General features: G+C 47.4%; 4 protein-coding genes across 5 annotated transcripts; 3 read left to right on the top strand and 1 right to left on the bottom strand.

The window, feature by feature from the left end:
- Nucleotides 1-1,282: 1,282 nt before the first annotated feature.
- On the bottom strand, nt 1,283-20,233 carry LOC117889856 (locomotion-related protein Hikaru genki). Of its 2 annotated transcripts, XM_034794356.1 has the most exons (9): nt 19,553-20,233; nt 7,366-8,469; nt 5,382-5,603; nt 5,020-5,117; nt 4,501-4,575; nt 3,661-3,997; nt 3,117-3,605; nt 2,852-3,034; nt 1,283-2,562 (listed from the first exon to the last, which is right to left on the bottom strand). In XM_034794356.1, the coding sequence occupies exons 1-9, from the start codon at nt 19,680-19,682 to the stop codon at nt 2,339-2,341; spliced, it is 2,862 nt and encodes a 953-aa protein (XP_034650247.1). In that variant the 5' UTR covers nt 19,683-20,233; the 3' UTR covers nt 1,283-2,338. The 2 variants fall into 2 exon arrangements, with proteins under 2 accessions (XP_034650247.1, XP_034650248.1); XM_034794357.1 differs by lacking the exon at nt 4,501-4,575.
- Nucleotides 9,804-11,813, top strand: LOC117889858 (cytochrome P450 4p1-like). The gene is given in 9 exon segments (XM_034794359.1): nt 9,804-10,033; nt 10,117-10,317; nt 10,371-10,452; nt 10,513-10,613; nt 10,668-10,938; nt 10,997-11,217; nt 11,272-11,333; nt 11,335-11,587; nt 11,652-11,813. Coding segments are annotated over 9 exon segments (1,554 nt in total). The 5' UTR covers nt 9,804-9,831; the 3' UTR covers nt 11,813.
- Nucleotides 12,766-14,794, top strand: LOC117889859 (cytochrome P450 4p1). Its single transcript, XM_034794360.1, is given in 8 exon segments — nt 12,766-13,004; nt 13,120-13,188; nt 13,191-13,401; nt 13,458-13,558; nt 13,613-13,883; nt 13,938-14,158; nt 14,213-14,527; nt 14,590-14,794. Coding segments are annotated over 8 exon segments (1,548 nt in total). The 5' UTR covers nt 12,766-12,805; the 3' UTR covers nt 14,751-14,794.
- Nucleotides 15,640-17,649, top strand: LOC117889857 (cytochrome P450 4p1-like). The gene is made up of 7 exons (XM_034794358.1): nt 15,640-15,890; nt 15,976-16,261; nt 16,325-16,425; nt 16,473-16,743; nt 16,814-17,034; nt 17,090-17,404; nt 17,459-17,649. The coding sequence occupies exons 1-7, from the start codon at nt 15,692-15,694 to the stop codon at nt 17,617-17,619; spliced, it is 1,554 nt and encodes a 517-aa protein (XP_034650249.1). The 5' UTR covers nt 15,640-15,691; the 3' UTR covers nt 17,620-17,649.
- Nucleotides 20,234-21,794: the final 1,561 nt, after the last annotated feature.

Raw genomic sequence — 21,794 nt, 5'->3', positions numbered from 1 at the left:
TATGTTTGAGCTGACTCGGATATCCGAGAATGCCCTTCTGCCATGCTCCATTCCTCCATTCTCCCTGCCGTTTCCTTCCGTAACTGTGAAACGAAACTTTTCGAGGTGCTAATGAAAATTGTTCAACTTTTTGCACAGATCGGAAATGGATATGCAACTGGATGGGGCATGCCACGTGGCACGCGGCTAATTGCATGTGTGTTCCACAGTGATACCAACACAGTTTTGCGTCTTAAAGTTGCCTCCGCTAAAAGTTAAATGCGAGTTTTATGTCGCACAACCAAAACGCGGGGGCGGGGTGTGTATTAATTTTTTGGGACTGGCAAACAAGCAAAACCAATTTGGCTCAAAAAGGAGGAGACAACAGTAGCTGTGGCAACCACAGCAGCCAGCAGCAGTTAATTTTAATTACGCACACACGGAGCACCGCTGCCTGCGACGACGCAGGGCATCTCAATTTAGACACCTTTTTCGCAGCATTCTCCCAATCCCACTGCCAGTTCCGCACGCCGACGCCGCAGCCCCGCCGCCGCAGGCTCCAAATTGCCATTAAATGTGTGGGCCGAGGGCGCAGCACCTGGGCGTGGCTGCTGTGAATAAACGACAATGGGGTTTTTAGCGGCCATGTGTGGAAAATGAGCTGCTGGCTGCTGGCGGTAAATGAAGCTTCCTTCCAATCGTTTGAAGGTGCTGCAGAACAAAACAAATTAATTTCCAGCTGTATACGATGGAGTGAAATGGAAAATGTGGTGACAAAAATGAAACAAACATAAAACATGAGGGTGTAAAGGGCTCCCACACTCCGTTGCTAAATGAATTTCACTTACGATTTGCGACAGAAACACCCACAGTGCAGCGGGCGGGGTGAGGTAGCCACACATCACATGTGTGCACACACACTCGTTTATGAGGTAACGGAACAATTTGTTCTTGTATTTCAGTCAAACGCTCAGCGTGGCTGGCTGCTCTTTCGCTTGCTTTGGCAAAAGTTTAGTCGAAACAGTTATTTGTTTTGCCCCACCTCCACCCATTTACTCACACTTATTCTCTTTCAGGCAGATGAAACGCAAGGTAGCTTTGTGCAAGGTAAAGCTCTCGCGCGTTTGCTTGTCGCCGCGCTCTCATCGATCCTCTCCGCCAGCCAAGCGCAGGTGAGAAGCTTTAAAGCAGAGACCGCTTACTGGGTTGACCATACCTTCTCTTCAGTTTGGCATGCACGCGCTCTCTCTCAGCAGGTAGATAAAGTCACACAGACAGGAGAAACACAGTTAAAGACTGGCAATTGCATTTTACACAATATTCGTAATTTATTTAAAATGTTCATCTCTTTACACACCACACATGCACTGCAGCTGCTTATACACTCTGTACGGTACACATGTCCTTCTCCATGTGAGAGATATTAAAAGGATATGACTTTCAATTGCCCCCAGGAATCCAGGGGCTTCATTTCGTTTCGTTTCGCTTTGCTTTTGCTTTTACTTTTACTTTGGTTTTGCATTACTTTTCGTTTCTCCTAACTAATTTTGTGTATGTGTGTGCAACTCTTTTGCTGCTTCCTTCGGGGTTCAACATTTATTTTGATAGTAGAATTAACATTCTGCATATGTTTGTATATATTTACTGTGGGTAAGTGTGTGGTTTTTGTTTGTTTCAACATTTACATTTGTTATGCAACTTTGATTTGCAACCGTAATACATAAATACCTGTAATTAGCATTGGATTAAATATTCGTTAATATATTCAAGTACAAGAATTATTCTGTTCAAACTTCAAGCGAAACGATTACTGAATATTATTTTGAAAAGTTGTACAATCAGAAGAACAAAATACGATTATCTTCTATACAATAAATATTGTGTATGAATATATGCATGTAGCTTGCTCGAGATCAACCTAATCTTTTGGAGAAGACTGTGACTTTTCTTTCGTGTGGGGTGGGCCTGTTTAGCAGCGGGAGAGAGAGCGAGAGAGCTCAGACTAAAGAATATCTTTGTAGTGTAGTGCAATGCAATAAAATATACATACATTTGTGTATATGTGTATAATTTAGGTGTGGAATGAACATATCTAGTAAAATATTTATTAATTTTGATACCTCTCACTAAGTTAATCTAAATATCACTCGGTTTCTTGATGTTCTTGTTGTCGTTCTGTTTTCTGTTTTCTGCTTTCTGCTTGAATTTGGAATTTTTCTAGCACACATTCCACATTATTCACTTTATTTGGATGGGTGATGTTCACATAATACTAAATTAGGGCGGCTGCCAGCTCGATCCAAAAGTATCAATCAAATGGAATGGCGTCTTGGGATATGCTCTATATGGTTGTGTGCGGTTACACCTCCTCGTAGCTGCGGCAATTGGGCAGCGGGCCGGACCACTTGCCATCCGGCTGGCACTTCGGTCGCTCGGGCGGCCCCGTGTTCCGGTGGTCCTCGTTGGTCTGCACAAAGCCGGGCCGGCACTGTACGCTCAGGTAGTCGCCCGCATCGTAGTTGAACTTGAGGGGAGCTATCAGGCCGTTGGGCGGGTCGCCGGGATACGGACACTGCGACTTGCCTGCACGTTGGGCGAGAGCATGGAGAGCATTGCATGGATGGTCATTGGGCATGCATGGTGGTGGTGGTATGTTTGTGATCGATGATTGGTGATCGGTATCAGTATCGGTTCGTAATCGGTATCGGGAACGCAATCGGTCGATTGTTACAGCGGAAATACAACACAAGAGTCATTAATTCATTTTGGATGGTTGGTGTGGAGTGGGCCCCACTCGGAAGATTTGGGTTCGGATCTCTCGCAGCATATCTGTGCGTTTATGTGTGTATGTTAGCAGCGGTTGTCTACTTACAAAATGGCGGCGAGTGCGACCAGAATCCGTTCTCCGTGCAAATGATGCTCGACTCGCCCACCAGGGTGTGCCCATCATTGCAACTGAATGTGACCAGAGCGCCCACGGTCAACCGCCGCTGACTGAGACTCGTACCCCCAATGCGTCCATTGAGCGGCGCCACTGGCATCACGCACTGAATGACTGCGGTGTGGTGTGCAGGGGGAATCACGAAATCAAAAAAAAGGATTATCAATTTATCAATCCCCATCCTCCCCCCACTCACCTTTGCAACGCGGAACGGGGCCACTCCAGACGCCCGTCGGCTCACAGTCCAGCTGTGCCGGTCCGGTCAACTTGAAACCCCACTGGCATTTGAACACCGCGCGCCCCCATGCCGAGGTATTGAGTTCAATGAGACTGAGATGTGGATCGTCGAGTTCGAGGCGCGGACATTGGATGGAGTGGCATGTTGGCGGCGGCGATGACCAATTGCCGGAGGCCAGGCAGGTGGCATTCCAAGCGCCATCCAGCCGGAAGCCCTCAGGGCATTCATACAGAGCACGCTGGCCGAGCTTGTTGCCCTCGAGGCGCAGCCTGAGCGGCGCCAGCGGCTCTGTCAGCTGCGGGCACGTCGAAGTGGCCACCACGACGGCAATGCTGTTTGTCAGTCCGCGCGGCGAAGTGCAGGTAAAGGTGCCCGAATCATTGTTTTCGATATTCTTGATGCTCAGACGATAGCGCACAGCCTTTTCCTCCTGCGCGGGCGACCAACCTGGAGGAGGGAAATTGATTCAAAAGAGCTCCTGCCACAGGCGGATGCCTCTCACCTGTCGCGTACTGCATGTACCAGCTGGTCCAGCTCCACTCGGGGGTGCCACGCACCCGGGGATACATGCAGTCCAGCAGCACAGTGCTGTGCGGTGGCACAGCCATCACGCCGGAGGGCTCGAACGAGTGGGAGCCATTGAAGATCTTGATGCGAATGGACGGGGCACTGTCCTCCGAGTAGTTTGTCAGCACAGTGGTGGGCACGCAGCTAGGCATGCGAGGAGCCCACAGCCCGTTGGAGCAGAGCACACGCGACTCCCCGAGCAGCTTGTAGATGCCTAATTCCTGGCAGCGGGCCTGCAGCGAGTGTCCATGCGGCAGATCCCAGCCAACGTTCTGGATGGGGACAAAGGGGAGCAAAAGAGAGGCAGGCACAAGGCAGGCATTGAGAGCAGAAAGCATGCAGATAGAGTAGCAGAGAGAGAGAGAGAGAAAGAGAGAGAAAGTTAGCAGAAAAATCAAATGTGGTCTCCCGATCTGTTTTCTGTTGGGTGGGGGCAAGTGGCTCTGGTCACGGCAGGATACTCCGAGAAAGTCTCCTTGTGTGTCCCGCGAGTGTATTTTTATCTGCGATTATCTGTGGGACTGTGTGTTGTGTGTGGGGTGCATGGATCTATGTAGACCGTGCTCATTCGTGGTCGCAAGCCATTAAACAGGACCCACTAATTGGACCCGCTACATCCGGAGTAGTCACGTGTGTTTCTGTGTGTCTGTTTTGCGGGTAACTGTTTATCTGTGTTTCTGTTTATCTTTGTGTGTTTGTTTCGTTGACATATCTACGTAACGAGCATTCATTCTCTACGCAACAACAGCATCCCAGTCTATAAACGACGACTCACAATTTCTGTATTTGAGAGAAGTGTCGATTTGGATAAGCGCGTTTTACGCCAGCCGCGATTTGGTGGTATCGGTGTCTGCAAGAGAGAGAATCAGAGAGTACCAAAAACATAGAACATAGTGAGAGAGAATCGTTGCCCTCTTTGGGCATCCGCATGCACATGATGACGCTGGACTTGACAGAGAGACAGAGACAGAGCGAAAGAGAGAGATTTGGGTGCAGCTGATATGAGGATAGAGATAGTCAAAGAGAGAGAGAGAGAGAGAGAGAGGGCGACGTCGGAGGCAGAGCGAGCTCCACTGAACAAAAGCCGTTATTGAGAGTTGTGAGATCTTCAGAGAGGAGAGGGATCTTAGGTGTTGGGTGGTTGGTTGGTTGGTTGGTTTCGTTCCCTAGAGATCCATGTACGTGTGTGTGCGTGTGTGCGTGTGCCATGTTATGTTGTGCTGTAGCAGTGGTGGAGGTGGATTGTGGATTGTGGATTGTGGTTGCGTTTGTGCTCGGCTCGTCGTTCACTTACCACTGAGATGTTCCGATAGCTGAGCAGCAAGTGCGGCGGTATCCGATTCACGTGGCAGCTCTTGTACAGGGGCTGAAACTTCACATTCCCGTTATCATCTGTTGGGATTGTAGTTGAGGTTGGGGGGAATTGGTTGTGGGGAGAACATTAAGTGGCGGCGACAAATGAAACAACAATCGTGTTGGCTTCGTGTGTGTGTATTTTGCATAAATGATATCGAAATTGCTTCTCTCTTGACATAAATGTAACTGCGAAACTGCAACTGTAACTATTGCTAAATGTAACTGTATCTTGTGTGTGTGTGTGTGGTTCCATGGTGCATTTCGTTTTCTGTGTTTTCTGTGCTTGCTTTGCTCACTTACCCTCCTCATTGGTGGCGCACAGCGGTCCCACCCACTTGCCCTTGACACAGCGTATCTTGCACAGGCGACGATCGCCCATGGGTCCAATCTCGCCCGGGAAACGGATTTCGGAGACTTCGGTGAACTGCTGCAGTATGTCGACTTCCTCCTCCTCCTCCTCGTCCTCGTCGAATTCCTCGTCGGGATGGACGGGCGAGTAGCCGGCCTCCTCGTCGTAGATGCCTGAATGGTGGAGAGTTTAGGGGAGACGAGAGAGAGACGAGAAGAGCAGACGGTGTGGGCGTTATGAGATGGGCAATGTAACATGCCAAGAAACGGGGGGTAGATAGACATTGAGAGGGGCAAATAGAGCAAGCATCTAATGAGCTGTCAAGCGCGGGATGAGAGATGCGGTATGTGGATGCGGGATGCGGCTATGAGCGGATGAATAAATGTGAATGCTTGAAGGCTGAACCGGGGAGCTGAAAATGTCGGTTGATCCTATCCGAAAGTGTCAACGAGTTGATGGTTGACCCAAGCACTCGAAAAAGGAATGCTGCCCCACTTGAGAGTCCGCCACACACACACATTAAACCATTGAGAACGCCACGAAACGTGCGAAAAGTGCTCCCAACTGAACATTTTCAATGGGTCTGTGGCTGGGGCTCGCTGCTCAGATATGCATTAAAAGAAAACCATAAGGAAGGGGGCAGGGGCAGGGCAGGGGCAGGAGTGGCGGAGTGGCCACTTAACAGGATACAACTTCATTTCTAAGCAAACCATCAAAAAGAGCTCCGAGAAAAGGAGCTTCAGAAGTGAAAAGGCAAAGATAACACGAAGGATAATATTATGCCAGCGCGTGGAAGGGGTGCCAGGATAGCTAATAGAAAGCGCAAAAACATAAAAAAGAAAGAAAGAATAGAGAGAAAGAGCGACAGAGTAACGGGCTCTGCACTGAGCGAGAATCTGGCCAGCACCCACGCCGCAACAATGGCCACAAGGCACAGGCGGCAGCAGCGGCACAAAGGGAAAAATCATTGAGCAGGATTGCAGCAGCGCAACAAAGGTCCGGAACGGGGCAGCCATCCAGCAAAGTAAAGTCCCAGGACAGGACAGGACAGGTCTGCACGGCTAACCACGACAAAGATATGGACCGAGGGGGGAGAGCGCAAATAAAGCATGAATAAAGCGCGGTCAGGGGGCAGGCGGTGTCCAAGTGGGAGGCGTTAATGAAAAGCTAAAAAGGGGTAACCATCGGAGGGGGTGATTCAGAGGGGTGACTGTGTCAGGCAGGTGTTAAGCAGTAGGATAGCTGGGGCAGAGGATTGGGGCTGTGGCATGATGAGCTATGGAGATGATGGCAATGTGGCTGTGGTTCTGTGCGACTGCGATTAGCTTTTTACGAGTATGTTTCGAGTATGTGTGTCGTTCCACAACTTTCCAAACTTCCGTTTTTCAATGTGTGTACGTCTGCATGTGTGTGGTGTGTGTGTGTGGTGTGTGTATGTGTGTGTGTGGCTTTTAATGCCCTTGCAAATGGAGAGTTTCGGAGGCGGTCAAAGTGCACATTTTAATTGACTAAAAGCCAAAAATGTAACTGCATTTTTTAGGCAAGGAAAGTGTAAGTTTTGCTCAGATGTTTAGAGCATATTTGTAGGAAATTTCACCATTTATCTCATCCAAATCGGACCACAAATAAAGCCAAATTAAAGCCACTTTCTTTGGCCCTTCCAGAACTAAGTATTTTTGCAAGGACATCAAGTGGCCTTTGGACGTGTGCCAAAGACTCGAACTATGTGTTGCTCTTTGTGTGTTGTTTTTGTTGTTTCCATCGCATCGATCTGCATCGATTTGGTGGATAAATAAATAAATATTTGATTGGGGCACAACACAGACGGACAGACAGACAACGAGACAGCGACAGGCGGCGGCAAATTCTTTAGTAAGCATTGGGCACTGTGGCATTGCCAGTGTCTGGCCGCTATGTGGGCGCGCACACACTCACCCTTGTCCTTGCGACTGGTGGTCTTCGAACTGGAGTCGCCACCACCTTTCGGACGGCTCAGTGCACCCGTGGTCTTGCCCGACTTGCGCTTTACACGTTGCAGGGCCACTGCTGCACTGCTCGACTGATTCACGTAGCGAAGTGGTTCTTGCTGCTGTTGCTCCAGCTCCAGCTCCAGCTCCAGCTCCGTCTGCTCGCCAAGATCACCCTTGGCAGCAGCGATGCTGCGACGGTTGCGCCAACGCGGATTCAGGTCACGCTGGTCGAGCTCTGCATCGTGACTGTCACCGCGTCGGCGATGATGGCTGGAGGTCGGCTCCAGCTCCAGCTCCAGCTCCACCTGCAGCGGCTGCTGCTGTTCCTCCTTTGGTTCCGCTTCTGGCAGCTGCTTCTGCTCCTCCTCCTCCTCCGCTTTGTTGGGCTTCTCCGCCTTCTTCTTCTTTGCCTTGAGCTTGGCACACTGCTCCTTGTTGCCCTCCGCCAGGCACTTCCTCATCTTGGCCTTCTGCTTGAGCTTGTGCAGCTTGGAGCGCAGCGCACGATTCGGCTCGCGGCTCTTCAGGATGTCGGCAATGTGCACATAGTAGACATCCCCCTCCGCGGCCAGCTTGCTGCCCGCCCAGCGATCCGTGTCTGCGGAGGCATCTGCATCATGGAGTATGGCATGCCGCTTGTATCGACTGCCCCGTCCCCTGCCCGTCTGCCCGTTGTCGTTCTCGATGCGGCGACGACGCCCGGAGCCGGAGCGACGCTTCTTGCCCTGCTTGCGATTGTTGTTTATGCGCTTCTTGCCCTCCTCCGTGCCCGTGCCCGGCTCCTCATCGTCGTCGTCCAGCTCATCATCGTCCACCAAACTGGCCGCCGCATCGCCCACATGCAGATGCTCATCGCCCAGATCCAGCGAGTAGGGATTCACAATGGCCGCGTGGTTCTCGCTGGGATTGCGCCCAGCCACCGAGTCGACAAACTCCACATCGGCCGTGGTGAAGTCCTCGGGCAGGTAGACCTGCGTCGTCTCAAACTTGGCGTACGGCTGCTCCGTCGTCTCATCCGGCTTGACAATTGTGAAGCGAACATCCGGCGCACGGCAGCCAGGAGAGGCATCTGCAAAAGAGAGGAGGAGAGGAAGAGAGAGAGAGAGTTAAGAGCGAGCTTTGGAGCTTTCTGCAGGGGAGCGGGGGGTCTGCCACTTGACTGGCAAAGAACTTTTGCGATGAATATTTCATGTGTGATCTAATTTAATAACTTGGCTTCCACTTTAGGGCTTCAGGACTTCCCATACGATTTCCCATTCGTCTTCGACTTTGCCTGCGACTTTTCCTACGACTTTAGCCTCGACTTCAGCTTCGACTTTTCCTTCGACTTGCGACAGACTTTGAAGTGCAATCGAAATTGCAAATTTCCAATATGCATTTGGCATGCGAGCAGAGCACTGAGCATGTAATCAGGGGGTGGTGGGAACAGGGTGAGAGTGAGGCACAGCCCAAGGTGAATCTACTTAGAAGGTGACGCTGCCCGCTGCTGTATTCACCACGCGCAGAGCGACAAGCGCCAGAAGGGGATAGAGATAGATAAGAGACTCCGCTGTGGTGAAGACGTCACCCTGCAAGTAAATACACCTTGGCATGAGCTGAGTGGAGCTGAGTGCAGTCTGGATGCAAAAAGTAATGGCAATATTTTCCAGCAGCACCTCCTCTTGCGTTCACTTTCGCTCGATTTTTTCATGTATTTATTTGGTAATTTTCTTGAATTTCATCAACAGAAAAGTGGGTCAAAACGCACAGTAAAGCTGGCGCGGGGGGAGTGGAAATTCTATTTGCAACACTTGCAATCGTAATTGCTGCAAAATTCAATTGCCAATTAGCTGCTAATGCAAATGCAAAAGGCAGCTGCCAGAAGATACACAACAACAGGGAGAAGGAATGTAAATATGTAAAAATGTATGTAAAAATGTATGTAGATATGTAAGAACAGATATGCGCTGAAAGACCAGCCACTTTGTTGATTAGCAACTGGAAACGATAAGCGAAAAACTTGTACTGCCTTGGCAGACAACTAAAATGTACTTTTAAAGACTTTTGGTTTAAACTTTAATGAAAAGTTGATAAGATATCAACAAAAAGTATACCATGAGAATGATCGAACGAGTAAAAGCCTAAGCTGAGAGCTCATTGCAGTAGCTGCAACTATTTCAGGTTCTCCGTTGAGTCGATCTCCAATTATATTTCCACATTTCGTTTGGCTGCCGCAAATCGCCGCCAGTCAAGCCTGAAATCATGCACTTTGATGAACGTTCATACATCTGCACATACACTCGCACACACCACAATCTAATCACTTTAAGTTCTACAATATATAAATGTATTTGTTGCTGCTCTTATTAATGTTTTATGCAGCCGCTCCACGCCAGCGACATTGTCTCTCAGTTTCGTGTGAGAAGCGCGCGCGTTCGGAGGTTCTGGAAAAATGATTGTCGTCTTGTGGCTGACGGTGGCCCTGGCTGTGGTCGTGCACTGGCTCTATAGGGTCAACAAGGACTACTACATTTTGGCCTTTTTCTCGCGGCGAGTCCACACGAAGGATGGCAGACCCGTGGAGAGCATTGTGCCCGTGCCCAAAGGTCGCACAATCTTCGCCAATTGCTTCGATATGTACGGAAAAGATCACGGTGAGACATGCACAAGAGAACGCGAGATAAGCGCAGAGCAGATCTCATCACACTCTCCCTTTTCCACACTCTTTCGTAAACAGCTGGCGTGTTCAGCTACTCTCGCGAGCTGTCGCAGCGAATGGGCGAAAGCTATCTGCAGTATGGCATGGGGGTGCCCTTACTCAACATTATCGATGCGGAGAACGCCGAGAATGTGCTCAATCATCCAAAGCTGATAACCAAGGGAATGGTGTACGACTTTCTGCAGCCGGCACTGAGAACGGGACTGCTGACATCCACGGGTTAGTTGATTCACAATGAAATAATTCCTAAACTAATCCTGACTCCTTTACAGAAAAGAAATGGCACGTCCGCCGCAAGCTGCTGACACCCACATTCCATTTCAACATTTTGGGACAATTCCAGGAGATCTTCAGGTGAGTTCTCTTGAGAGTTATCTTCCTTATCCGCTTATCCACTCAACTTCCCTGCCATAGAGCGGAAAGCCTGAAATTTGTGCAGCAATTTCAAGACCAAGACGAGAGCATCGTTTCCCTGAGCGATCTTATTCCCAGATTTACTCTGAACAGCATTTGTGGTGGGTAAAATAAATATATTGAAGGCATTGGTTACTCAATCTCTCATCTTCCAGAGACTGCAATGGGCGTGAAGCTGGATGAGATGGCCGAGAAGGGTGACAAATACCGCGCGGGCATTCATATGATCGAAATGAGCTTTATCCGTCGGTTGAGTAATCCCCTTCTGTGGAACAAAACAATCTACAATTGGTTTGCGGCCAAGACGTACGATTCTTTCCTCAAGGTTGTCCACGATTTCTCCAGCGAGATTATTGCCAAGCGAAGGATACTCCTGGAGGAGGAACTGGAACATAGGAGAGCTACGCAGACGGCAGATGATGATATGTGAGTGGATCAAAGCATAAGGGGAATCTCCTTTATTATCTCTCTATTTCTGTCATAGTTTTGTGACCAGGAAGAAACGCTTTGCCATGCTGGACACCCTGATTTGTGCCGAGAAGGATGGCCTCATCGATCATGCTGGGATATGCGAGGAGGTGGACACTCTGATGTTTGAGGGATACGACACTACATCTATCGGTCTGATTTTCAGCCTGATGAACATGTCCCTGTATCCCGACAAGCAGGAGCTCTGCTTCAAGGAGATCGAAGAGCACATAGATGGTAGACAGAGGAATCTTTAAAGTAATTTCTATTAAAACTGCCTTCCTCTTTCAGACAACTTTGACAACCTGGACAACAATCAGCTGAACAAACTGAAGTACCTGGAATACTTTATCAAAGGAGACAATGAGGCTGTTCCCTTCCGTTCCGATCATGGCTCGTCAGACCACTCAGGAGACAGAGCTGGCCAATGGCCTCATCCTTCCCGAGCGCTCCCAAATCACAATTCACGTCTTTGATGTTCATCGCAATCCCAAGTACTGGGACTCTCCAGATGAGTTCCGCCCGGAGCGTTTCCTGCCGGAGAACTGTCAGAATCGTCATACCTATGCCTACATTCCCTTCAGTGCGGGTCAACGGAATTGCATTGGTAAGGAACAGCATATAGAGTTGACTTATGCGTCTCTAATGTTTGAATTTATGCTTCCTTTTAGGTCAAAAGTTTGCCATGAATGAGATGAAGACTCTGATTGTTGTCCTACTCAAACAGTTCCGAATTCTGCCAATGATCGATCCCAAAACTATCGTCTTTAATGTGGGAATTACACTGCGGACACAGAACAACATTAAAGTGAAGCTTGTGAGGCGAAAGTGAATAATATTTTTAGGTTTTGACCTAAGTTAGTAACTTAGAATTATAACTAGCTGTCATTGAACCGGATTGGAAATAAACGTAAGATACTTCTACGACTGCAATGTGTCTGAATATAAACAAAATCAATGTCGTTTGGGCTATTAATCTACACAAAAATGTTCTACAGCAAGTCTGCGCCAGAATGAACTATCGACAGAACAAGTTTTACTTGATTTTGTTTCATGTTTTTGTTTATAAACAAATAAGTAGGGGAGCAACTTTTAGATTATTCGACTTCGTGATACCCAAATTTATTTGGTGTGCAATTTAAAGGCGTTTCAGGTAATCAGTAATGATACATTTTATATATGTAGGTAACAGATTTCAAAGATAATGATGCAGAAAGGAAGATTACTTATTTTTGGCTAAAATATTATGTAAATGTAGTGGTTTTTGGTATGAAAATGTAATATAAGGCAAGTGGGAATGATTCCAATATTTATACAAAATAAGATCAAGAAACCTTCAAAGCTTTACTACACTTTGAAGTTGTTAATTGTTTATCCTGAGCATTGCTTACATTTCCATACATCATAATCACGTATCTACATACATATGTATATACATCCATGTATCTACATGTATCATGTCAACTATAACTACACCGTGTAGCACAAAATGTTCCATTATCTTATTTTATTATAACCCATTTGTAGCAGAATAACAAGTTCTGGGCAATTAAATCCCAATTGCATATAAGAATTACGTGATAAAAGCGCCGACTCACCGTGTGTAACCACAAATTCGGACACGCTTATCATATATATGTATGTACATACATCTGTACATATGTACAGACATCTGTACATAGTTGTTAATAAAAGACTTCATTCTTATCAGCTTAGTCATAACAGAGAGCACAGGGGGCATTAGTCGAAAGACCACTCGGTTAGATGGAATCGCTTGGAGTCGCAGTTTCGCGAGAGAAGTCCATCAGAGCGGTTGATTGAAGCGATGATTGCCTTACTGTTGACTGTGGCACTATGTGCCCTTGTGCTGTGGCTCTATCGGCTCAACAAGGACTACTATATAATGGCCTTCTTCTCCAAGCGAGTCCGCACGAAGGATGGCAGACCCGTGGAGAGTATTATGCCGTTGGTCAAGGGTCGCACGATCTTCGCCAACAGCTTCGATATGTACGGGAAAGATCATGGTGAGGCAGACACACGACAGACTTGAGCACTCTTCGCTTATCTCATTACTAATCTCTCATCACACTCTCTCTCTATCTCTCTCTCTCTCTCTGTCAATGATTATCACTCCAACAGCCGGCATTTTTAGCTACGTTCGAGAGCTGTCCAAGAGAATGGGTGGAAGCTACTTGGAATACAACATGGGGTGCCCGGAATTAACATTATCGATGCGGAGAACGCCGAAAATGTACTCAATCATCCGAAGCTGATAACCAAGGGTCTGGTGTACGATTTTCTGAAACCGGCTCTGAGAACGGGACTGCTGACATCCACAGAAAAAAAATGGCACGCCCGTCGCAAGATGCTGACACCCACATTCCATTTCAACATTTTGGGACAGTTCCAGGAGATCTTCAGGTGAGGAATCTAGACAGATCCTTGAATGATTGTAAACCTCCCATCCCTTTCAATAGAGCGGAAAGCCTGAAATTTGTGCAGCAATTCCAAAATCAAGACGAGAGCATCGTTTCCCTGAGCGATCTTATTCCCAGATTTACTCTGAACAGCATTTGTGGTGGGTAAAATAAATATATTGAAGGCATTGGTTACTCAATCTCTCATCTTCCAGAGACTGCAATGGGCGTGAAGCTGGATGAGATGGCCGAGAAGGGTGACAAATACCGCGCGGGCATTCACATGATCGAAATGAGTTTTATCCGTCGGATGAGTAATCCCCTTCTGTGGAACAAAACAATCTACAATTGGTTTGCAGCCAAGACGTACGATTCGTTCCTCAAAGTGGTTCACGATTTCTCCAGCGAGATCATTGCCAAGCGGAGAATACTCCTCGAGGAGGAACTGGAGCAGAGGAGAGCTACGCAGACGGCAGATGATGATATGTGAGTGAATCTTATCACGGGATCTTATCATCTGTCTCCCTATTTCCTCCATAGTTTCGTAAGCAGAAAGAAGCGTTTTGCTATGCTGGATTCGCTGATTTGTGCAGAGAAGGATGGCCTCATCGATCATGCTGGGATATGCGAGGAGGTGGACACTCTGATGTTTGAGGGATACGACACCACTTCCATTGGTTTAATCTTCAGTCTGATGAACATGTCGCTGTATCCCGACAAGCAGGAACTCTGCTTTAAAGAGATCGAAGAGCACATTGATGGTAAGAAGAGTGATATCTAGAGAAAACTCCATTACAATTTCCTTCCTATTTCAGACAACTTTGACAATTTGGACCTCAATCAACTCGGCAAGCTGAAGTACTTGGAATACTTTATCAAGGAGACAATGAGGCTGTTCCCTTCCGTTCCGATCATGGCTCGTCAGACCACTCAGGAGACAGAGCTGGCCAATGGCCTCATCCTTCCCGAGCACTCAGAGGTCACAATTCACATCTTTGATGTTCATCGCAATCCCAAGTACTGGGACTCTCCAGATGAATTCCGTCCGGAGCGTTTCCTTCCTGAGAATTGCCAGAATCGTCATACCTACGCTTACATTCCCTTCAGTGCGGGTCAACGGAATTGCATTGGTAAGGCACTTTGGGATTTGCTCCTACTTTGACCAATTTAATAATTAAATTTTTCCTTTTAGGTCAAAAGTTTGCCATGCAAGAGATGAAAACTCTGATTGTTGTCCTACTCAAACAGTTCCGAATTCTGCCAATGATCGATCCCAAAACTATCGTCTTTAATGTGGGAATTACACTGCGGACACAGAACAACATTAAAGTGAAGCTTGTGAGGCGAAAGTGATGCGAAGATTGCCGTTGTTAGAGTAGTAAAACAGCGGACTAGCAATATGCACATGTACATAAGATACCCTGCACTGAGTTAATAAAATACATACAAATACAACATATTATTATATACGAATCTATCTCTATTGGCACCACAAATCGAGTCTACACATCTATAAGAATGAAGAAAGTCTACACAAGTCTCCAAAAAGAAGCAAGAAACAAGTTTTGGCTATTTTTGTTTGTTTGATTTGGTTTTTTCTAATAACAAAAGAGGGATTAGTTATTTATATTCGACGTTTGGATACTCTCTTTTTGTATGGAAAGCCTTTCTACATAATCAGCCCAGCAGCATAACAAGTAAATAATATTAAGCTGGTTGTAAACGATGCTGCAGCTGCACGCGGAGCTTTCGCTCTCGTTGTGACTCTGACCGTGGAGCTTTTACGCACAGTGTGAGGCGGCTGCACGCTTTGTTTGCACTCTGCAGCTTTGATCAGACAGAGGGCAGAAAGAGAGAGCTCAAAGCTCAAAGCAAAGCACATAAAATATAAAAAATGTCTAAATTAGTTTGTTATTCAGTGCAGCATTGTGCTTGTACATATGTGTGAATTGAGATAATATGTAACATGCATCGCGTTGCATCGTTTACAAGCCAGCTTTAGAATATAGTATGTTCAATATACCCATGTGCGCTATGACTAAACGGTACATTTACCCCAACTCTCTTCCAACCCGTTCGCACAGCATCGTGTTCGCTCTTCACAGTTTAATCTGAATTAATTTGAGAGCGCGCTGACAAAAACGACGGCGACACACACACACAAATGCACTCTCTTATGTACGCATGTATCTTATCAGCTTTGGTGTCGAGTGCCGACGGCATTTGAATGGATGAATCGCTCGGCTGCGCAGTTTCGTGAGGGAAGCCCAAGAGTGCGTTAACGGAGCGGAACTATGATTACCTTGTGGCTGACGGTGGCACTGTGCGTGCTTGTCCACTGGCTCTACCAGGTCAACAAAGACTACTACATTCTGGCCTGCTTCTCGCGTCGCGTGTACACCAGAGATGGACGGCCGGTGGAGAGCATCGTGCCCTCGCCCAAGGGCCGAACGATCTTTGCAAACATCTTCGATCTGTACGGCAAAGACAACGGTGGGCTATCAACACTCAATTTATCAATTATTATCATTAATTGCTGTGATTGGACTATCAATTTATCAATTATTATCTTTAATAGCTGGCTTTTTCAACGTTACGCGCGACTTGTCCAAGACTCTGGGCAAGAGTTATCTCAGATATGTCATTGGCATGCCCAGTTACAACGTCATCGATGCGGAAACTGCCGAGATGATACTGACCGACCAGAAATCGACGATAGCCAAAGGTTTGGTCTACAATTTTCTGCATCCAGCGCTGAAGACGGGTCTGCTCACATCGACAGGAGACAAATGGCACGCGCGGCGCAGAATGCTGACACCAACATTCCATTTCAATATACTGGGACAGTTCCAAGAGATCTTCAGGTGAGTTCATTTGAGAGCTATTTGAATGTGGCAATACCTTATCCCTTCTATCATCTTCAATAGAGCGGAAAGTCTGAAGTTTGTGCAGCAGTTTTCCACTCAAGACGAGAACATCGTCTCCCTGAGCGAACTCATACCCCGATTTACTCTCAACTGCATTTGTGGTAAGTCGGAAATCCTCTTCGACCATCTCTAATCTCTCTTCCTTCAGAGACTGCAATGGGCGTGAAGCTGGATGAGATGGCCGAGAAGGGCGACCGCTACAGGGAGAGCTTTCGCATGATCGATCAGAGCTTCGTCAGGCGCCTGAGCAATCCCTTCTTTAGGAGCAACACCATTTACAATCTGTTTGCGGCCAAGGACTATGATCCGTTCCTGAAAGTGGCCCACGACTTCTCCAGCGAGATCATTGCCAAGCGGCGGATACTGCTCGAGGAGGAGCTGGACTACAGAAGATCCACTCAGACGGCAGATGATGATATGTAAGGGGAATCTTGTCTCTCTCCTTAAAGGAATGTCTGATAGATATTGTTCCCTCTTTCTTCTTTGCAGTTTTATCAGCAGACACAAACGATTTGCTATGCTCGATACCCTGATATGTGCGGAGAAGGATGGAATGATCGATCATGCTGGCATTTGCGAGGAGGTGGACACTCTGATGTTCGAGGGCTACGACGTGAGCTCCATAAGTCTCATCTTTACCCTGATGAACCTGTCACTGTATCCGGACAAGCAGGAGCTCTGCTTCAAGGAAATTGAACAACACATTGAGGGTAGGCAGAGAGATGATTCAGCTAACTCCCAGTCTTATGTTTTACTCATTTCTAGATGACTTTAGCAATCTGGACATCAATCAGATGAGCAAGCTGAAGTACCTTGAATACTTTATTAAGGAATCAATGCGGCTGTATCCTCCCTTTCCGCTGATAGCCCGTCAAACAGTGCAGGAGACAGAGCTGGCCAATGGACTCATCCTGCCCAGGAGCACCCAGATCTACATACACACCTTCGACATCCATCGCAATCCCAGGCACTGGGATGCCCCAAATGAGTTTCGCCCAGAGCGTTTCCTGCCTGAGAACAGCCAGAACCGTCCCATCTGTGCCTACATTCCGTTCAGTGCTGGGCAACGGAATTGCATTGGTAAGTGGCAAAGCAATAGACATTTCGCACTGTACTTCAATTTCCTCATTTTAGCTCAAAAGTTTGCCATGCAAGAGATGAAAACACTGATGACTGTTATTCTTAAGAAATTCCGGATACTGCCGCTGGTCGATCCCAAGACGATTGTCTTTCACATGGGAATTACACTGCGCATCAAGAACAATATTCGAGTGAAGCTTGTCAGACGAAAGTAGTTTTGTCGCCAATAAAAACTGTTACTAAAATTCATATTTTGTGCGGGCTCTGATATCAGAAGCATTTCTGACTGCCTGAAGTCTCTGCCTGGCATCTCGACAGCTGCTCTATAAATCATTCATTCATGCACAGTCGAGCTGAAGTGAAGCAGTTGCCATTCTATTTCTACTTCCATTTCCATTTCAACTTCTTTTGCAACATAAAATCTCAGTGGGAGGTCCGCCTCAAAGCTATCCTTTGCCTGCTGTTGTGCATAGAATAAGATGGAAAATGGCAGATGGAAGGAAGAGAAACCAAAGTCGAGTAATCTTTATCTTTTAGCACTCATATAAGGACTGCATAATGTCATGGCGACTTTTTGTCAGTTGGTTTTACGGCTTCAACTGCTGCTGCTGCTGCTGCTGCTGCTTGCTGGCTGCCTTTTCTCTATCATTGGTTTCTTCTTTTTGCTGGAACTGCGATTTTGACAGTTTCGTTCCACACACCCCTTTCCCTTTCCCTTTTGCCTTTCCCTTTTGTAGTCCCACATTTGCATGCATAATGCAAAGTCAGCTTTGTTCTAAGCGGCAAAGGCAGCGGCGACACGCACAGACACATGTGACCATGATGCCACGCCACTGGCTGCACGGCCAACATCGTCATCCATCTGCAGGCTCCACAATTTATGGGACATATATGTAGTGCCAGCCAGGAAATGGCAGAGCAGGGAATGGTAGCTGCAGGGCTTTTTGGTCTCTATTTCGGTTATTGCATATTTCATCCATGTCTCCCGCTCTCTCTCTCCCTCTCTCTCTCGTATTGGTTCTTTCTCTCGCTCTTTCCCTATTGGAAAGTCATTTAAATGAAATTCCATTCGCTACATTCGGAGTAAATATTTGACAAAATTAAAATTGAAAGTGCAACGCGCACCGTACCCGCACCCGTACCCCTGCCTCCAAAAAGAGACGCGCAAAAAGTCAAACGCAACAACTGCGTCACAGCCAAAACGAAAGTCGCAAAAGTTTCAAACATTTGCGTCGCAGCTACAGACTAGACGCCACTGTCAATGTGCGAGACGCCACTGTCAATGTGCTAAGAGGGAACACAAATCTCTTTGCGGGTACAGTGCTGGGGAAGTCGAAATGAATTAATTACTTGCGCATCGCTTTTGGGTCCTTGGCACTAAATTGCGTGTGAGGCTGTCTTGTCGGTCGATTAACAGCAACCACCTCCCACTCCCCCATTCCCTCTTTGTAGCCACTTCTCCCCTTCCTGCACGACTCACATGACGCTATTAATTTCTATTATCCAGCCTCACAAGGCCGCTGCCGCCGCCGCTGCCTCTCTCTCCTCGCCAACATCCAGGCCATACTTCATTACGAGCTTTCGTGCAATTGGGTTTTTTCTTCGCCTCTCTCTAGCTGTAACCCCCTTCCCCATACTCTTTGCTTGTTGATTCTGATTGGGATTAAGGGCTGCCTGCCCATGGCCATGGCCTGGGCCTGGGTCGAACGAGCGCTGTGCCATCGTTTTGATTGCCTTTGTGCCGCAGATGCCGTGAAATATTTCATTTGCTGCCAGTTATTTGCTTTTGCGCTTTGCACATTCATCTCCTACTCTCCGCTGCTCTCTCCTTCTCTGTGTTGCTGTTTCTGTTTCCCTTCTGTTTGCTGCTGCTGCTGCTTCTGGTCTTCCTGGTCTGTTTGTGGCCTTTCCGTACGGTTCTTTGACTGTTCGTTGGGTGCGTGCGTGTGTGAATATCGCATGGAAATCCCATTTAATAAAGTGCCTACCTGCACATCGACAGAGCGCCCAGTTGAGGCCTGTCATAATCTATGTTTTTGGGGTTTTTATTCTTTCCATGCTAACTGAAGGTCAAACTGCACGCACACCTGAACAACCGTACATATGTATGTGTATGTGTGTGTATATGTATATCCAATTAAAGCTCACCTGGCTCCGATGTGCTGGTGGTCTCATCGGTCTCCGTGTTGGCATTGCTTTTATCCAAGACCAGCAGCAAAACGGTCAAGGATATTAGGGCCCAAAGCGGCTTATGGCGCATACGCTGCCTGCTCCACATGGCTGGGCTGCCCACTTCCTGGTCCTCCTACAAGGTGACCAAATATCAGAGTGCACTTGCCAAGCGTCTCTGTCTCTTCTCGTTCTTCCTGTCTTTGGACTTGTGTCAATCACTCAATGCACTTGTCAGTCTATCGCTTGACACTGAGATGCCTTTAAGCACTTTACCAAAATGTCTCAATGTGTCTTGCCGTGCGGTGCCGTGCTCAGCCGCCTTTTAAAGCGTGCACAAGCTGCAGTCAGTCACAGCACAATTTAGTGCCACACACAAACACACACGCACAGAGGCAACAACCGTCAGCCCTTCTTCACACGTTGCCTGCTGGCGCCTTCGTTCAATGGCGCTAAAATAGAAATCCACTTGGCCAACTCAACGTCAAACACTTGCATAAACACTCTCCTCACACATGCATCCCCAACATCTACACATCTGTATGTGTTGTGGGGCTTTAAAGTTTCACTTTTGCTTTCACTTTTGTGTTTGTTCAGTTCCACTGTGCGCACTGGCACTTTGACTTTTCGGTTTCAACTTGAACACTTCCTTGCAGCAGACGACAACCAAATGCGTCGTATGCTGGCTGTCTGACGCTTTTATAGTCCTCGTTGGATTCTGCGCAGCTTCGGCTCGGATGGATTCGTTGGGTTGCACTCGTCACTGGACGAAGGATGAGCGCGTCTCGTGTATTGAACGAAAACTCCCCACAGATGTCACGTGCATTTTGCCGGTAAATCGTGTGTTTTTGTTTTGATTTGCCATGTTTTGCTTACCACTTGCCTCTTGCCTTTCTATCTTGTGCTGCTGCTGCTGCTGCTGCTGCTGCTTCTGTTCTGTTCTGCTGTTGCTCCTTTCGCTTTTCCGTGTTTTCGTTCCTGTGGTGGTGTGCGTGCCCTTGTAATTTAACACGTAGCACGCGCTTAGCTCAGGGACGATGGGGAATGTCCGTGCCTCCTTCTCTGCGGCACGTGGTCGGTCGTCTACAAATTAAGTTTTCCACTTGCCCTCCCCCCTGATTAAGTTGGCTCCAAGTTTAAAAGGTAATTTAATTACACTCTTTTAATCCAAGCCGAACGCCCACGGTCTCGGCCTTAAATCGTCTTCGGAGGGAGGAGTTCGTGGGGACGGCAATGGATTCCAATCAATGCAATCAATTACAACTTTCGAAGAAGAGCGTAAGACGGAAATAAACATTTCAATTGGATCTGGAAAGAAAGAAAATAAAGCTTCAGTGGAAGTGATTTTCAATTACCCTTTAAATTCATCGAATCATCAGACATGATAAGGCAGTCCAGCTGTGAGCTAATCTGGACAGATGAAGTACCTCTACCCGGTACCTCTTGTACCAGAATAGCATCTGCCATAAAATATTTACGAGTGAGCATGTAACGAGGATTACTGTTCAACAAAGTTGTCGTTACCTTTCCATTGAAATGGATGCCATACAATCGCATGACAATCAAGCTGAATCGAGCTGAAGCTGTGATGCACCATCATCCTTCCTGCTGCTGCTGCCTGAACTCCTTTCCGCTTGCCGCAGTGAAGTGTGCTATGAATTTTGCTGACCTCGGCTGTCCTGTCCTGTCCTGTCTGCAGGAGGTTGATGCCAATAATCAAGAGACGTTGCGGTGATTTCAAAGCACTTACCTTGTGGTCCGATTTGCGGTTGCTGCTGCTCTGCTACATTGTGGATGCCACCACTTGGCCACTAATTACGCAAATGAATTCTCCCAGCAACAACATCAGCAAAACTAACAAATGCTGTAAAGTCTTCCGGTTGTGGAGCCCCCACAGTGATAAATGTCAGTCAATGGGGATGTTTAAGGTCCTGCCAAAGTGGACAACAGCAGCAGCAGTGACAATGCTGTCTGGCCCGGACCATTGTCCTGGAAACGTCCCTATCCCCTTCCCCATCCCCATCCCCTGCCCTTGCTGGCTGGTGCTTAGTCCTTGTTGTCTGTCGCATTGAAATTTTGCTGAAATGCGAAAACCGCTCAACTCCACTCGAGTGTAAAATGAATCCTGGCTGTGCACTGGTGTGCTGCATTTCCTATGCTCAACTGCAAAATCCAATTGTGCATCAGCATTATCTTTTGTATAATTCCAGAAACATATATA

Source organism: Drosophila subobscura, chromosome E (assembly GCF_008121235.1).
Source record: "Drosophila subobscura isolate 14011-0131.10 chromosome E, UCBerk_Dsub_1.0, whole genome shotgun sequence".
In the NCBI taxonomy this organism is placed as follows: Eukaryota; Metazoa; Arthropoda; class Insecta; order Diptera; family Drosophilidae; genus Drosophila; species Drosophila subobscura.
Note: the sequence above shows the minus strand (reverse complement) of the source record. Positions and strands in the feature narration are given on the sequence as shown.

What these genes read in the sequence shown, in the direction of transcription:
- LOC117889856 (XM_034794356.1), bottom strand. Translation starts at nt 19,682, where the DNA reads ATGTGGAGCAGGCAGCGTATGCGCCATAAGCCGCTTTGGGCCCTAATA. An exon ending in GTGCGCCACCAATGAGGAGG is followed by an intron (nt 5,118 to 5,381) that starts GTAAGTGAGCAA and finishes CAATCCCAACAG; the next exon opens with ATGATAACGGGAATGTGAAG. An exon ending in GTCGCACTCGCCGCCATTTT is followed by an intron (nt 2,563 to 2,851) that starts GTAAGTAGACAA and finishes CCCAACGTGCAG; the next exon opens with GCAAGTCGCAGTGTCCGTAT.
- LOC117889857 (XM_034794358.1), top strand. Translation starts at nt 15,692, where the DNA reads ATGATTACCTTGTGGCTGACGGTGGCACTGTGCGTGCTTGTCCACTGG. An exon ending in CAGACGGCAGATGATGATAT is followed by an intron (nt 16,744 to 16,813) that starts GTAAGGGGAATC and finishes TCTTCTTTGCAG; the next exon opens with TTTTATCAGCAGACACAAAC. An exon ending in TGGGCAACGGAATTGCATTG is followed by an intron (nt 17,405 to 17,458) that starts GTAAGTGGCAAA and finishes TCCTCATTTTAG; the next exon opens with CTCAAAAGTTTGCCATGCAA.